General features: G+C 37.9%; 1 protein-coding gene across 4 annotated transcripts in view; it reads right to left on the bottom strand.

Moving 5' to 3' along the window:
* The window catches only part of nkain2 (sodium/potassium transporting ATPase interacting 2), a 162,045-nt gene that overhangs the window by 27,262 nt on the left and 118,628 nt on the right, over nucleotides 1–16,155 (bottom strand). For all 4 annotated transcript variants that reach the window (XM_056269267.1, XM_056269266.1, XM_056269265.1 and 1 more), the window contains exon 4: nucleotides 11,689–11,889. In XM_056269267.1, the coding sequence (XP_056125242.1) occupies nucleotides 11,689–11,889 (201 nt within the window). The remainder of the gene's footprint in view (nucleotides 1–11,688; nucleotides 11,890–16,155) is intronic.

Here is a 16,155-nt window from a genome sequence, read left to right as displayed (position 1 = left end):
TTACAGATATGATTAATTATTCATTTAATCTGTGTATCATTAATTAACCTTATTTGCCTTAGACCTTAAGTTCCAGTGTTGTCAGTGTTCAGTTGTCCGGTCTCATTAATGTTACATTGTGTTTGCTTGCCTGCCTTTTGTTGGAGATACCTTTGGGTATTATTAAATACTGTTTAAACTTAATTCTTCATCTTTATGTGCTTTACTACCAGGTACCGTGACACCTTTATATACACTATATTGCCAAAAGTTTTGGGGACGTCTTTACATGCACATAAACTTTAATGACATCCCATTCTTAATCCGTAGGGTTTAATATGGAGTTGGCCCACACTTTGCAGCTATAACAGCTTCAACTCTTCTGGGAAGGTTTTCCACAAGGTTTAGGAGTGTGTTTATGGGAATTTTTGACCATTCTTCTAATCTAGAAGCACATTTGTGAGGTCAGACACTGATGTTGGACGAGAAGGCCTGGCTCGCAGTCTCCGCTCTAATTCATCCCAAAGGTGTTCTATCGAGTTGAGGTCAGGACTCTGTGCAGGCCAGTCAAGTTCCTCCACCAAACTCGCTCATCCATGTCTTTATGGACCTTGCTTCATGCACTGGTGTGCAGTCATGTTGAAACAGGAAGGGGCCATCACTAACTGTTCCCACAAAGTTGGGAGCATGAAATTGTCCAAAATGTCTTGGTATGCTGAAGCATTAAGAGTTCATTTTCCTGGAACTAAGGGGCCAAGCCCAACCCTTGAAAAACAACCCCACACCATAATCCCCCCTCCACCAAACATTACACTTGGCAAAATGCAGTCAGGCAAGAACCGTTCTCCTGGCAACCGCCAAACCCAGACTCGTCCATCAGATTGCCAGAGAACAGATCTCCACTACTCTAGAGTCCAGTGGCGGCATGCTTTACACCACTGCATCTGACGCTTTGCATTTCACTTGGTGACGTAAGGATTGGATGCAGCTGCTCGGCCATGGAAACCCATTCCATGAAGCTCTCTACACACTGTGCTTGAGCTAATCTAAAGGCCACACGAAGTTTGGAGGTCTGTAGCTATTGACCGACTTCTGCGCACTTCATTGCTTCCACTTTGTTATAATACCACTAACAGTGACCGAAGGAATATTTAGTAGTGAGGAAAATTCACGAATGGACTTGTTGCACAGGTGGCAACCTATCACGGTACAACACTTGAATTCACTGAGAGCGACCCATTCTTTCACATATGTTTGTAGAAGCAGTCTGCATGCCTAGGTGCTTTATTTTATACAACTGTGGCCATGGAAGTGATTGGAACACTTGAATTCAATGATTTGGAGGGGTGTCCAAATACTTTTGGCAATATAGTGTATATAGGTGTCATGAGTAGAATGTTAGGTTGCCCTTGATGTATGGTTCCATAAAATACTTATTTATTTAATTATAAAATACTATTATGTAAAATATTATAAAACGCTAATACTTTTGATAAAAAATGTTATACTTTTGTTCAGCAAGGGTGCATTAAATTGATTAAAAATGACAATAAAAACATCTATAATAATAATACAATTATACTTCTATTTCAAATGCAATTCTTTTGAACTTTCTGTTCATCAGAAATCTTAAAAAAAAAGTTTCTTGCCATTTTCTTTATTTATAATATATTTCAAAGAATGTTTGTAACCAAACAGTTTTGTTATTGACTTCCATTCAATTTTTTTTTTTTTTTTTTTTTTTTTGTCCACAATGGTAACATTCTTTAAAATATCTTCTTGTATGTTCCACAAAGGAAAGCAAGTCTTACAGGTTTGGAACAACACGGGGGTAAGAAAATGATGACAGAATTAACATTTTTTGGGTGGACTATCCCTTCAATTCAAATTCAAAAATTGATTTGGAATTTTAAAGATATTCTCAATTAAATTCCAAATGGCAACAAACCCTGAAAAGAGAGCAGGTATTTTTTGACTAGACTGTCTATGGGAAGCCCTTCTGGTTACACAGTCTGCTCATGGTCAGGCAGATCCCGGGGCCGTGCGACATCAGTGCTGCTCTGGTGTGCTGGACACAGCTCATTTACTGATGCATCCATGCATACGAGAGCCCCCACTCTCCCCTTCATACCTGTGTCTGTGTGAAAGAGAGAGAGAGAGAGAGAGAGAGAGAGAGAGAGAGAGAGAGAGAGCAGAGGTTTGGCCAACTGCCTGCCAACACTCTCTCCTTCTCTTTCACTGTGAAGGAGAAATCTTCCCAGGAACAGTTCCCAACGGCCCAGAGGTGGACTCTCGAAAATGAATATATGCCAGACATTCAGCTAAACCTCACAAAGGACAGAGAATGTCAGTTTGACGTATGCTTTTTCAGTACATTAGAGTTGCGTATGGCAAAAGGGTTTTGTTTCAGGTGAGTCCTATTTTCTGCATATTACACGAGCGGGGACAAGAGAGCCTCCTCCTCCTCCTCTGTCTACACGCTGGTGGATAGCAACACAACAGACCTCACGAGTACTCAGGGCAGGAGGTGAGGAAGAGAGCATTAATCACAGATGAGAAGTGTTATCCCACCATCGGTGCTCTCTTCCCCTCTTTTCCTCTCTGTCTTTCCCACAATGCACTCACTGCAGGCAGAAGCGGATACAAGTGTGCACTCTGTTTCTTCCCAGGCACCTGAGGAAATTAACACACTCTCCTCTAAAGGACCTCCAAAGTTGGTGTCTGCAGAAGGGTTGTTTAGAAGTTTGAAGTCCACCGTGGCATCTTCAAATGAGGAGATATTTCACACAAGTGCTGTCATATAATCCTGATCTTTTCTAGAGATTTAGTCATGGGCACAAAGAAGAATCTTCTTAAAGGTAATAATAAATAAACTTAAAGGTACTGACCTTGCACAATGCAATAAATTGGCATGGAACAACATTTTGTGTGTGCAGGGTAACCCACATACTCATGAAATGGCATTTGCAACCTATTTTACCTTAATATAACGGCGTGTTATAATATGCTAAGGACATTATTTACAATTCTAAAGAGATGGTTTACCCAAAAATAAACCAAACCTCTATGACTTTCTATCGTCTGTGGAACAGTTGTTTTTTTATTACAATGAGGGTCCAAAACAACACAATTGACTTTCATTGTATGAACAAAATAACCTTTTTCAAAATATCTTCTTTGGAGTTCCAAAGTCATGTAGGTTTGGAATGACATGAGGGGGTGTGAATGATGACAGAATTTTTATTTTTGGCTAAACTAACACTGTACGATTGCAAACAGTCCATTTTGATTTCCTCTCGACTTAAACATCAAATACATTACTGCTCGGTAAGATTTTTTTAAAAGGTTTTTGAGAGATGTCTCTTTTATATGATCAAAATACAGTGTGATTTAAAAAAATCCCCTGAAAATTTCGAAAAACGTTTTTTTTATTTTAAAGCTGCAGTCCGCAGTTTTTCCTTTTTGTCGCCATCTCTGTTCGAAATCTGTAATTGCAGTTATTCGCGGAATTATCAACTTTACGTGAGTTGTACCTCGGCACCGAACAGCGCGGATGAATCCAATGTTTGAGGAGAATGTGCAGCAGCTGTCAGTCACCGCGCCGGTGTGGATACTGTCATTCAGCATCACAGATTATTCTTTTTGGAAGTATGACCAGCATAATAATTTTCACCCTAAAATGTCATCTGAACAAGAAACATCCACTTTTGTTCTGACCAACTAAGGCAGTAAATCGTGCTGATTAAATCTAACGATCGCTTATCATATCACGTCAAACCGTGCAAATTACACTTTCTTGTCAAATTGTTCATGTTCAACATCAGCATTGCGTGACTACATTTAATGCTTCTGATATTATCCTTGTTTTCGCATGGGCCGGTTGCAGTCTCTTTTTCCAAACTCTCAGTCCAAAGTCTTTTGCATTTTACAACGGATGAATCTTCAGTTGTCACTGGTGATTGTCGCTTGAACCTTTCTGGATCCGCCATCAAATTGATAAGTTTAATTATCAAGTGCTGTGAGAAAAGGCTATAAATCTCCACCTTCAACATCCTCACACACAATAATAGCCTACTAGCCGAGACTCCTTCTTTATGTGTACAGATGTGACGTAATGACGCAAAGACATGCTCGAATTTCCTGTGGAAATCCACCAGTACCACTGGAATTGAAAACATTATTACAAGCTTACCGTTTTGAATCGAGCTACGGCAAGCAGAGAGTTTTGAACACTGGCTGGTTATGTACTCGCTCAAAAATTTATTTTGGATCATTTTTAACCCAAAAAAGCTACATTTTCAGCATTATTACTCCAGTCTTCAGTGTCACATGATCCTTCAGAAATCATTCGAATGTGCTGATTTGCTGCTCAAGAAACATTTCATATTATCAATTTTGAAAACAGTTTTGCCGCTTAATATTTTTTGTTGAACCTGTGATACATTTCTTTTTGAGGATGAATATTAAGTTAAAAGGAACAACATTTTGTTTGGAATAGAAATATTTCGTATAACATTATAAATGCCTCTGATGTCTGACTCCAAACTTTTGAACAATAGTGTAAATGATTGCCTACAATTTTGCTCTTTAATATGCAGAAAGGAATATGTATCTGATCTTCTGCATCACTTGATCATTTATAGAAAATAAACACAGATATTTATAACCATTCATTTAAATAAAATTCTTTATACCACCTGTTTTCTGCGGGCGGAGAAAAGCATGTTAATTACACCAGGCAAATAGCGCTGAGATTTATAAATAAAGTGCACTCTATAATAAGCTTCATTTGCATAGAAAAGAGGCGTGTCTACACTGAACAGAAAGACAAATGACTTAAATACGTATGCTAGTGCATAAACCACCTGGTCAAGCTAAACTGCAGGTGTTTAGTGAATATTATGCAGGTTTTTGCACTGAAATACCTATCATGCTAGTGCTACATTGGTGAATTCCCCCCACAGAGTGCAAGAGGAAGACAAGGAGAGCAAGAGAACCTGGGATTATCACGAAGCGATCGTTGTACGATTCCGATATTAGCTCACACCACGTGCCTTTCATTATCATACAACTCTACTTAATTACTTTCAGACTGACGCTCCCTTACTGTGTAATGATGCATGCAGCCTTACTAATGTCTGAGATGCTTGTAAATGAATGGTCGAAGGCTCCACATCCATTTCGGCTGGAAGAGAAACCTAATTAACTGAAGGTGCCGCACTGTTGCTCTGACGCGGGAAAACAATGGGAGCAAAGGCGCGTCTCGGAGCCTGCTGCAGGTGCCGTTCGGGAAGAAAAAGCACAAAGTGGCTGGCTAGCAGGAAAATGACAGCACTTCCTCCCAGACGCCTCCTCTGTAATCCACATAATTATCTCTCTGTGTGTGTGTGTGTGAAGATCGAGCTGTCATTACTGTAGTTCACATCTACGGCCTTTCAACAAGCCACATCCATCTCCATATTACTGAATCGAATTAACCCCCAGGTTATTTTCATTAATAAATATGAGATAAGAAATTATTACTTGGACACTTTGTGTTCTGTCAAATGACTGTGTTTTAGTGAAAGAGAAGACGAGCAAAAAAATTGCTGATCAATTGTGTTCTTGTCAGCTAGATAAAACGAGAAGTGCGGAGAGGGAGCGAGAGAACGGTTGTCACTAGTTAACTGATCAAAGAGGCACTTATTCGCTTTAGGAGAAAATAATGAACGAGTCAATTTTTCAACACCCCGATTCCTATGTGGGGAACAAAGACGATCATTATGTATCTGAAAGCTTAAGGGGATGATTGAAAATGTTGTCTATGCACCCAGACACAACTGGGGGAGGGTCTTAAACATAAAGAAACACGTTGTGAGGCGGCAAAACAGCTCAGAGTCCAGAGAAAACACATTATGAACGGCAAGACAATGACTGTTGCAACACTGCAGACAACACTCTTGAAGAACTTGCATCTGAGGCCTGACAGTCTTGACAAATGCTTTTGATTCTTGTTAGATTTAAACAGCAAAATTTACTGTATGTAAAGGATAATGTACAGACACATACAGTCATTATCGCTAAAACTTTTATCACCCTGAAAGAGTTTAATTTGTGATTAATGATGCTGCCTGAAATACATATATACAACAGTCCAAAAGTTTGGGGTCAGTATGTTTAAAAAAAAAATATATATATATATATATTACTTAATTCACATAGAAAGCATTAAATTGACCAAAAGTAGGCCTAAGTAGAATATTTCAAATAAATGCAGTTTTTTGAAGAATCCTGAAAGATGTATCACAGTTTTCACAAAATATTAAGCATCACAACTGCTTTCAACATTGATAATAATAAGAAATGTTTCAGCACCAAATCAGCCAATTAGAATGATTTCATCATGTGATCATGCAACACTGAAAACTGGAGTAATGATGCTGAAAATTCAGCTTTGCCATCACAGGAATAAATACATTTTATAATAAATTTAAAATATATATGTAAAAAAAAATGTTTTTACCTATGTATAAATATATTTTTTAATTCACAATGTGATTGTATTTTTGAGTCAATAGATGCCTTGCTGAACATAAGAGGCTTTCAAAAAGATTAAAAAGATACAGTATATCTGTTATGGCTGATGAATGATAAATGGTATGGTAAATGTACAAATGATAAATGGTATTAGAATTTTATCCTTTTTTTGTCCAAATAAGTTACTAATAAAACACTATAAATTAAAAACTTTTAAATGCTACAAGTGAACTAAGGCATCACAAAAGTACAGCATGGAAATGGATAGTGAGAATTGTATTAGATGACATAAAAGTCATATAAATGAAATATGGGAAATCATTTTAAACAACCTGAAAACTAGAAAAAAAGAAACTTCAATCATCTTGGACCTTCAAGAAACTTGGAGCAATAAACTAAGCTTGTCTCAGCTAAGTGGGTTCATGAAACGACCCAAACTGTGACTCTCCGCAGGGACACCATGAACAAAATGCTAGCAATAAACTTCAAGCCTTGATATTGTTTTACAGTCCTTTGAAACGGCCCGAGCAGCCAGCGGTGGGACTCAACTCAGCACTTCTGCTGACACAGACATATGTCTAGTCCCTTTCAATGCTTCAGAGAGAGCTTAATTCAATCATTGTCTTATTGATCCTGGCCTACTGTAACAGTTTCTGTGTTTAGAAGTCTAAGCATTATTGAACATGCAATGACTTCAACAGTTTCCTACATAATATCTGACAGCAACTAACAATATTTCTTATTCCGTATATAAAAGTGTGTGTGACCCATAGGAAAGAAAAATCACTAATGAGATCTCTTTAATATCTCATAGACAACAATAATGGTGACTTTCTCAAGCTTTTATTATGAAATAAAAAACATTTCTCCTTAAATTCTTCCAAGAAGATTTGAGCTTTGACATTTACATTAATTCTATAGCTCTATACTCTTTCTGCATGTCAACAACTGTATCATTTCTATCAATTTTTAATCCTATTTAATTGTTATAAAATTCACAGCAAAACCATTTTTGATTTTCATTACACAGTATAAAAAAAATGGAATTAAATGGATTAAAAGTGCTTTATCACATCACACACACTGGCTGGGCACAACCATTTATCAGACCAACAGGCGATTTATAACAGGCAAAGTAATTTTACAAGAATATACAATTTCAGTCTTTCTACTTCAAAATTTCACGTTTAATTCAATGTGTTACTTGCCATTTCTTTGTAATTATTTGTGAAATGTACTAGCCATTTCTGAGTGAAAATTGTTTCGACACCATTTTTTGTCAGGTTTAGAGAACGTTCCCATAAAATAAAAGATATGTATTCAGATTGCTTTATGGCAGTCTGAAAAGTACTTTCTCAAATGACGTACTTCATCATAAGGTACAGTTAAAAAAAAACTGCTAGTGAAATCCCTCACATTTACAGTCAGAGGGTGAAGCTCCCTTGGGAAGCAGGTGTGCTTCAATATTGTCATTTCCACAGCGCCACATTCAGATCTGTTTCATCAACACACATGCCTAATTACATGGCATGTGTGAAGTCATTATAAAACACCTCAGCAGCCTAGGGATTCTCTCATACTCAAGCAATCTAACAGAGCTTTAGCTCTGTAATTACAAGAAAACGGAAAGAAAAAACGAAATAGGGATTTTTTTTTCACATCTACAGTACCTATGTGGGTGTATAGCACCACCCCCAAACCACACATAGCTTCCTGCAGTAAATATCAGACCATCAATAAGGGAATAGACCTTATTCACAGCAGTGCCATCTTTGATTTTTGAGGGGAAGTGAGGGATAGACAGACATATTTTTAGTGGGTTGTCCTGTTATTTAATGTGTTTTTTTAATTGTTCTGCTGACGAAACACTGCAAAAATGTCTTTCCAAGAAATTTCAGTAGACAAAAAAATGGAAAATTATAAGTGATCTAGGAGCCATTAAAAACATGTTAAGTCTATCCCTCACAGACTCGCTTTCATACCTGTGATGACGCTGCTCTGAATAAGGTCTATAGCGGTGCCTACTCTCCTCTCTGGAGAAAGAACACCACAAAGCCGCTGAAAGCTCCCACCAGGCGCTCTGTCTGCACAGACAAGCAGTTGCCTTTCTCCTCTGCTATTCGCTATACAATATCTCAATAGGAGCATCAGTCGTAACAGAGGAAGGTCTATAAATATCGGGGCGGATGGAGCCGATACCTGCCTACAGCTCTTTATGAGCCACCGGTGGTCACCATTAAAGTTACTGACCCCCAGACATCATGGCTGATAAGGTACAGTATACCAGCCTCGCAAAAGAAACACTCTCGCTTACAGCACGTCACGCTACAACTTGAGATATAACGTGCAAAAAGCATGTTATCAGTAACAAAACAATGTTGTCTGATTAAAACGTGCAGTGCATTTTGGTAGTTGCCAAATAACTTTCATCAACACGTCAACTATATTTATGGAAGCATATTTGTATTGGTAACTGACATTAAAATACTTTTGGGAATTCCTGTGGTGTGACATTCTTTATTTATAATTATAATTATAATTATTAAATAGTTTAGATTAATTGAGCATCTAAAACTATTTTAAAAAGATTTTGCTCATTTTTTAATAATAATAATAAAATAACAATACTACATTTGTAATTATTATTTTATAATAAGCTTTGTTAATCATTATAATTATGTGTTTATATATACATGTGTGTGTATATACACTCACCTAAAGGATTATTAGGAACACCTGTTCAATTTCTCATTAATGCAATTATCTAATCAACCAATCACATGGCAGTTGCTTCAATGCATTTAGGGGTGTGGTCCTGGTCAAGACAATCTCCTGAACTCCAAACTGAATGTCAGAATGGGAAAGAAAGGTGATTTAAGCAATTTTGAGCGTGGCATGGTTGTTGGTGCCAGACGGGCCGGTCTGAGTATTTCACAATCTGCTCAGTTACTGGGATTTTCACGCACAACCATTTCTAGGGTTTACAAAGAATGGTGTGAAAAGGGAAAAACATCCAGTATGTGGCAGTCCTGTGGGCGAAAATGCCTTGTTGATGCTAGAGGTCAGAGGAGAATGGGCCGACTGATTCAAGCTGATAGAAGAGCAACTTTGACTGAAATAACCTCTCGTTACAACCGAGGTATGCAGCAAAGCATTTGTGAAGCCACAACACGCACAACCTTGAGGCGGATGGGCTACAACAGCAGAAGACCCCACCGGGTACCACTCATCTCCACTACAAATAGGAAAAAGAGGCTACAATTTGCAAGAGCTCACCAAAATTGGACAGTTGAAGACTGGAAAAATGTTGCCTGGTCTGATGAGTCTCGATTTCTGTTGAGACATTAAGATGGTAGAGTCAGAATTTGGCGTAAACAGAATGAGAACATGGATCCATCATGCCTTGTTACCACTGTGCAGGCTGGTGGTGGTGGTGTAATGGTGTGGGGGATGTTTTCTTGGGACACTTTAGGCCCCTTAGTGCCAATTGGGCATCGTTTAAATGCCACGGCCTACCTGAGCATTGTTTCTGACCATGTCCATCCCTTTATGGCCACCATGTACCCATCCTCTGATGGCTACTTCCAGCAGGATAATGCACCATGTCACAAAGCTTGAATCATTTCAAATTGGTTTCTTGAACATGACAATGAGTTCACTGTACTAAAATGGCCCCCACAGTCACCAGATCTCAACCCAATAGAGCATCTTTGGGATGTGGTGGAACGGGAGCTTCGTGCCCTGGATGTGCATCTCACAAATCTCCATCAACTGCAAGATGCTATCCTATCAATATGGGCCAACATTTCTAAAGAATGCTTTCAGCACCTTGTTGAATCAATGCCACATAGAATTAAGGCAGTTCTGAAGGCGAAAGGGGGTCAAAGACCGTATTAGTATGGTGTTCCTAATAATCCTTTAGGTGAGTGTATATATATATAATAATTTGTATTATTTAATTTTTATTTTTAAAACATTATATTGTATTACTTTATCTATTAGCATTATATTACTACAAATAGAAATGTATATCATATAATAATAATAATATACAATTAATATTTTTATTTGAATAACATCTTTAATACATCAAATGCCTATAATACATTTCAAATGTAGATAATACATAATTGTAGATAATACATAATTACGATGACCTTTTTTGAGCTCATATTAATTGAGAAAGTACATGGACTATTTGTACTATTTGTATAAAAATGTATTTGTCTCACAGCAGGACCATTACAAATGAAGGAGTGAAGGCAAAAAAGATGTTTAAAATAATGAATTAATTAAGAGACTCATTAAATATGTATATAAGGTGGTCAAAAGGTGAAAAACTTGAAAAGTGTGTGTGTGTGTGTGTGTGTGTGTGTGGGAGGGGGGGGGGGGGGTTATATATAAAAAAGCAGGCTCTGATATTACTGGTTCACATTTTTCCTTGCCCCGGCGGCGTTGGTTACATCAACAGAAAACAAATATCTTTTTGTTAGAAATCGAAGGGTGTTACAGTTAGATTATGAAAACAAAATAACGTGGACTGATCATCAAGCAGTAAACAGGGTCAATTTTAATTTCATGTTGCGTTGGGGGAAAAAAACATGTTTGAAATTAGATTTCACTGTATGAGAATGAAAGCCGAGGGAGAGTATTGTAGAGCCTTGTAATCAGAGAATTGCTGAATCCACGTTGGAGGGGGTTCACTTCACTATTGCATTAGAGACGCTGATTGTGGAAGGGGGGAGTAGAAGCAGGTGTCGCAAGTAATGGAAGAGATAAAGAATAAAGACTCGAAGGAAGGCAGCATGCTGAGCTCCTATTAACAACCCGCATTCAAGCAATATCAGCACTGGAGCTCGGCCAAACTGCTTGATGCTTCTCATACTCTGAAGCATTTCCTGAACTGATATTTACAGACTTGCTGTAATCAACTAGTTTTCTTTTAAACAGACAAAAACAAATACTGCACCGACGACCGCCAAATTTTCCACACTCTAAAGCAGAGCTTCTCATCCTTGGTAACAGTCAATTATATAGTCTAGCTGTCAGTGTACACTAATATTTAATCGCAGAACTCCACGTTCGACCAATCAGAAGAGAGATATAAAGGACCGTAAGTATATATTTAATACCAGAAGGTCGCGATCACAAGCACAGCAAAAGCAAAGAAAAGCCCTGTAAAGGATTACTCACAGCCAGGATAATCTGCAAGGAACTGTGGGCCACCTCCACATACTGGTACTCCAGCAGGCAGCCGGCGATGCTGATGTAGCGATGGTCCTCCGGGGCCCAGGAGGGAGGAGGGGTCACGGGGGTCACCCTGCACCCCGGGCCGTTCTCCATCCACCAGGTGCGATGCATGGAGATGTTAAAGGTCATAATCAGGTCTGTGTCCTGCAGGAGAGAAAAATGAGTCATAAGAGATGCTACACCAACGTTCAATTGAAATTTAAACACTCTATATGCTTCTGTGTCACCATACAAAAGTAGAATGGCACCAGAGATATGAGTATATTTAGAACAAATGCCAAAGATCATCCTCCAAGCGCTTGCTTTTACGGTAAAGTTAGTCCATTTCCCGGCAATCAAATAATTTCAATTATGTATTCAAGCTTACAAGATGTAATACTCTGAACGCAGACTTATTTAACAATGTAGGTCAAATAACAAGCACTCTGGAATATTTCAATCATGCTAAATCCAGTCCACTCTTGTTTAATGGCGGCTAAGAGAGGGATGGATTTCTGAAATGCATGATTTCATTCATTAGTTTATATTAAAACGTTCATATATTCTGGCTTGCGATCATGGTAATACTTACACCCATGACTTACAAAGTCAGACATTGCCTCACACTGGAAATAGGATCTCTAGGAGCCAGTGAAGGGTTTGTGTTTTGTTGTATCATTAATCAGTTTCAAGCTTTTAACATTTTGAGGCACAATTATGTAAGTGGCTCTTATGTGGTTAATTTCGAGACGTCAAAGCGACTCGCAGAGCAATAACCAGTCAACACATACTTTTAAATGTGGCATGAGATTAATTCCACAATCAAGTGGTGAAAGAAATCACATTTCTCAAATACCAAATTCACTTTTGTGCGCCATTTTTCAGTCCGCACGCTGGCGACTGAAGTGTTTGCAATATCCTGGGTCATTTGAGTGAATGCCAGTTACACAAGCGGAGGACTATTCACCAGGGCTTTGCCTTTGAGCATGCAATGAGAACATATTCAAACAAATCCATCAGTCTTAAGAAACACACGCAAAGCCTACACAAAGCAGAAAGAAAGAGACAGAGCTCTTACTCTAACACCTACAGATGCACAGCTGCATAAATGTGTTGCACACGCCGAATGCCCCAAGAAATCCCTCTAAAGAGCAGCGATTGTGCATTTTAAAGACAGATTTTAGGTCCTACAAGTGTTGAAGCTTAGCACTGAGCATACCATTCATGTAGGAACCTCCTGTAATTTTCCTCCAGAGGGAAAACAACAACAACAGCAAATAAGAGTATAGTTCTTAAGAAGCGCTTAAAGGAATAAAAATGAGAATTTTGTGACGTTTAATCCACGTCTTTCAGCTTTGAGGCCATCTACATGCTAGTGCACTCCTAAAAACTGACAATACGAAACTTAAGATTTTTGCATTTGCAGTTTACCGTAGTCTTTCTCTTCCATTTTGATGACTCATGTTGCAGAATGTTCATGTTTGAACAGACTCTTGTCCAATCCGTGCTCCAATCATATGAGATGACTGACCCTTTTTCTATAGAAAGGCAGCTATACTGTATATATGCACTACCAGGGCCGTAGCTAGAGGATTCGGGGCCCCCTGAAAAAATATTGATGTGGGCCCCCACCACCCTCCACCAATATCATATACTGTACAATAGATGGACATGGAGGCCCACATAACAGAAGATGGTGATGTTGTTGTAAAACCTTTATTTTAAAAGTTAAATGTTTATATAAAAATTACAACTAATAAAAACTAACAAAAAAGCAAGAAATTGTTAAATAATAATAAAACCAATTTTTAAAAAGTAATATTTTTTTCCCCCATCAGTCTGTTATAATTCATAAATCAAAAAGTAAACATTTAGAAATTGACAAGAATGCAGTCTAATTCAAAAAATAAAACCATTTATTGTCTTATTTTTTAATAAAGATAATATGGAACTGGTAATATTATTAAATAAAGCGAATACATTTATTCATCCAAGTGCAGTCTGTTGTATTCGTGTTTTCTCGATGTTTTAAATATCATCAGCCGGCAGGTCAGATGCATAATGCAATGCGTCGTGACTCGTGTAATTTTTTTAAAACTCTATTTACAAAAGTGTAAAAAGACAGGAATTTAGACCACGTAATCATTCGGTCGATTGTGGCGCGCACCGATAATAAAAAATGACTGTACACGGCAGACTGTAGACGGAAGTTATCTTCAGGCTGCCGCCTCAACTCTGATTGGTTCTGTTCACGAGCTGGGGCGGGACTTACAATTTTATTGGGTCCATCTGATGTTTGTCACTGACTCTGACTGAATAATTAATAAATACTTTAGGTCGGACTAAACCATTTTTATGGAGGTAAGAGAAGCAGATATTTGGAAAAATATTTACCCAAATTGCACGTTTTTGTGGTTTTCATTTAAATCTCAGGCATACAACTAATATAAATATTAGAATTATTCATACAACAGGGGCCTAAATAGTATAACTGCTGGATTTTGTATATATAATTGTATACTGCTATAATTGTCACCACCTTTCACCCCACTAGCGACGGCCCTGTGCACTACCAATCAAAAGTTTTGCAGCCAGAAACAAAATAAACGGCATAAACAGCATATAATATTTTTTAATGTTTTACTTTCATATGACCAGCCAGTCCAAACTTAAATTCGTCAAATCAAAAAAAAAAAAAAAAACCTGATTATATAGATTTTTAAGAACAAAAGGAAATAACTACCAAATATCCATGCTAACAAAAGTGTCTCTTTAGCATTTGTCGAAAAGTGTTGCCTCCAGTGTTTTCTGAGGCAGAGTGAATCATCCGAGGGCCCCAAGTCACAGTCCCCATTATGTTTTCTTAAAGGCCGCTGGAGGATCAATCACTCACCCGCCTCCGTAAATGGCCTCACTGTTTGCCCAGCCAGTGTGGGTGATGTGATAAAGCACTTTTAATCCATTTCAAAACGCACACTAACGGCAGACATTTTTGTTGAAGACTTGCCCAACCTCACACTGCAGTGTCTATCTCAGCGTGAGAATGACATTGGCCATCTGAAAGGCTCCTGAATTACTCTCCCTGAATAAGCCCTGTTCCTCCTTAGAGGGATAGCACTTCTCGTTCTGTGGAATACAAACCGAGGCCTCAGTGCACCCTTGCTTCTTATTAAAACATATACAAAAAGCCTGAATGGTTGGATTGATTTGTTTCCACCGAATCAATACCACTTTTACAGCAGTGCAGGGCAAAGCCTTGTTTGTCTACAGAAACACATGTATCACGCTCCAATGACGGACATAAATAGCCATCATGATGCAAAAAGTGAATCACAGCTTTGACTGAATGCGGTATCATCTAAGCACACAAAGTACACAAACACCTCTGGCTTCAAACGTTTTAAAGGAACTAATTGCTAAACATATTTAGCATATTTAAACTTTAAAAATGTATAATCTTTTTGTACAATGTAATTTTATTTATTTTTTTACAATTGTATCACATTGTATTTTTTAATTTATTTAATTTTATTTTTCAATCATTTTGCTTTGGCTTCAGCACAGTAACAATAGGCTATATTTAAATAATAAAAGCCAATTGTATTATTTTGTATTCAGCATGTTGTCTTTATAAACTGCAATATTAAAGGTTGGGTTTAAGGCGTTTAGACATGTAAATGCAGTCAGCGTTAATTACGTCATCAATTACAATTTTTCCCCTGATGAAACGAGACGATAACAAGATTAAAACCGGTTTTGAATGTCAAAACCTATGACAAACATCTATTGACATTTTCGTCAACGAATAAAAACGGGACGAAAATGTTAGAGAGGGATGATTTTTGGAAGAGATCCAGTCAGAACTGATGTCCTGCGTGGTGGATGCACACATTTGAATTGTAACGTGCTTATCAACCCGGCGGGACATAAGTTATCATAATAGCATGTCTCATAAAACTTAAAAAAATGTAAACGTCTGGGAGAAAGAGAAGAGCAGACATATGGAAAAGCGTGACGACAGGGAAAGAGACCTCAATTCAGTCCGGTTTTCTGGGCGCACACACAAACTGAATATAACACACAAACTGAGAACTGAATTGTATGTCTAACCGTGCTTGAATGTAGCAGCGTCAGACTTCGTACTTTAAAAAAAAAAAAAAAAAAAAAAAAATTTATTGCACTTATATTGTAGGATACTCTGATGTTATGTCGTTGTTATTTATAACAATGACAATAAAGAACAAATACAAATACAATACAAATACAAAATACTTCCGCTCTATTTCAGTTCGCTTCTGAGACATCGACATGTCTCTCAGTTTTCCTCCGGCCTGAAAACAGCCGGCCAATCAACGAACAGAGGGCAGGCTGAGAGCCGTGACGTAGACACTAAGCACCGAGTTTAAGATTGTATTTTAGGTTAGGGAAATC

Source organism: Rhinichthys klamathensis, unplaced genomic scaffold (assembly GCF_029890125.1).
Source record: "Rhinichthys klamathensis goyatoka isolate OS25496 unplaced genomic scaffold, OSU_Roscu_1.1 h1tg000281l_1, whole genome shotgun sequence".
Taxonomy (NCBI): Eukaryota; Metazoa; Chordata; class Actinopteri; order Cypriniformes; family Leuciscidae; genus Rhinichthys; species Rhinichthys klamathensis.
The sequence above is the reverse complement of the archived record's forward strand: the minus strand, read 5'-3'. Positions and strand labels throughout refer to the sequence as shown.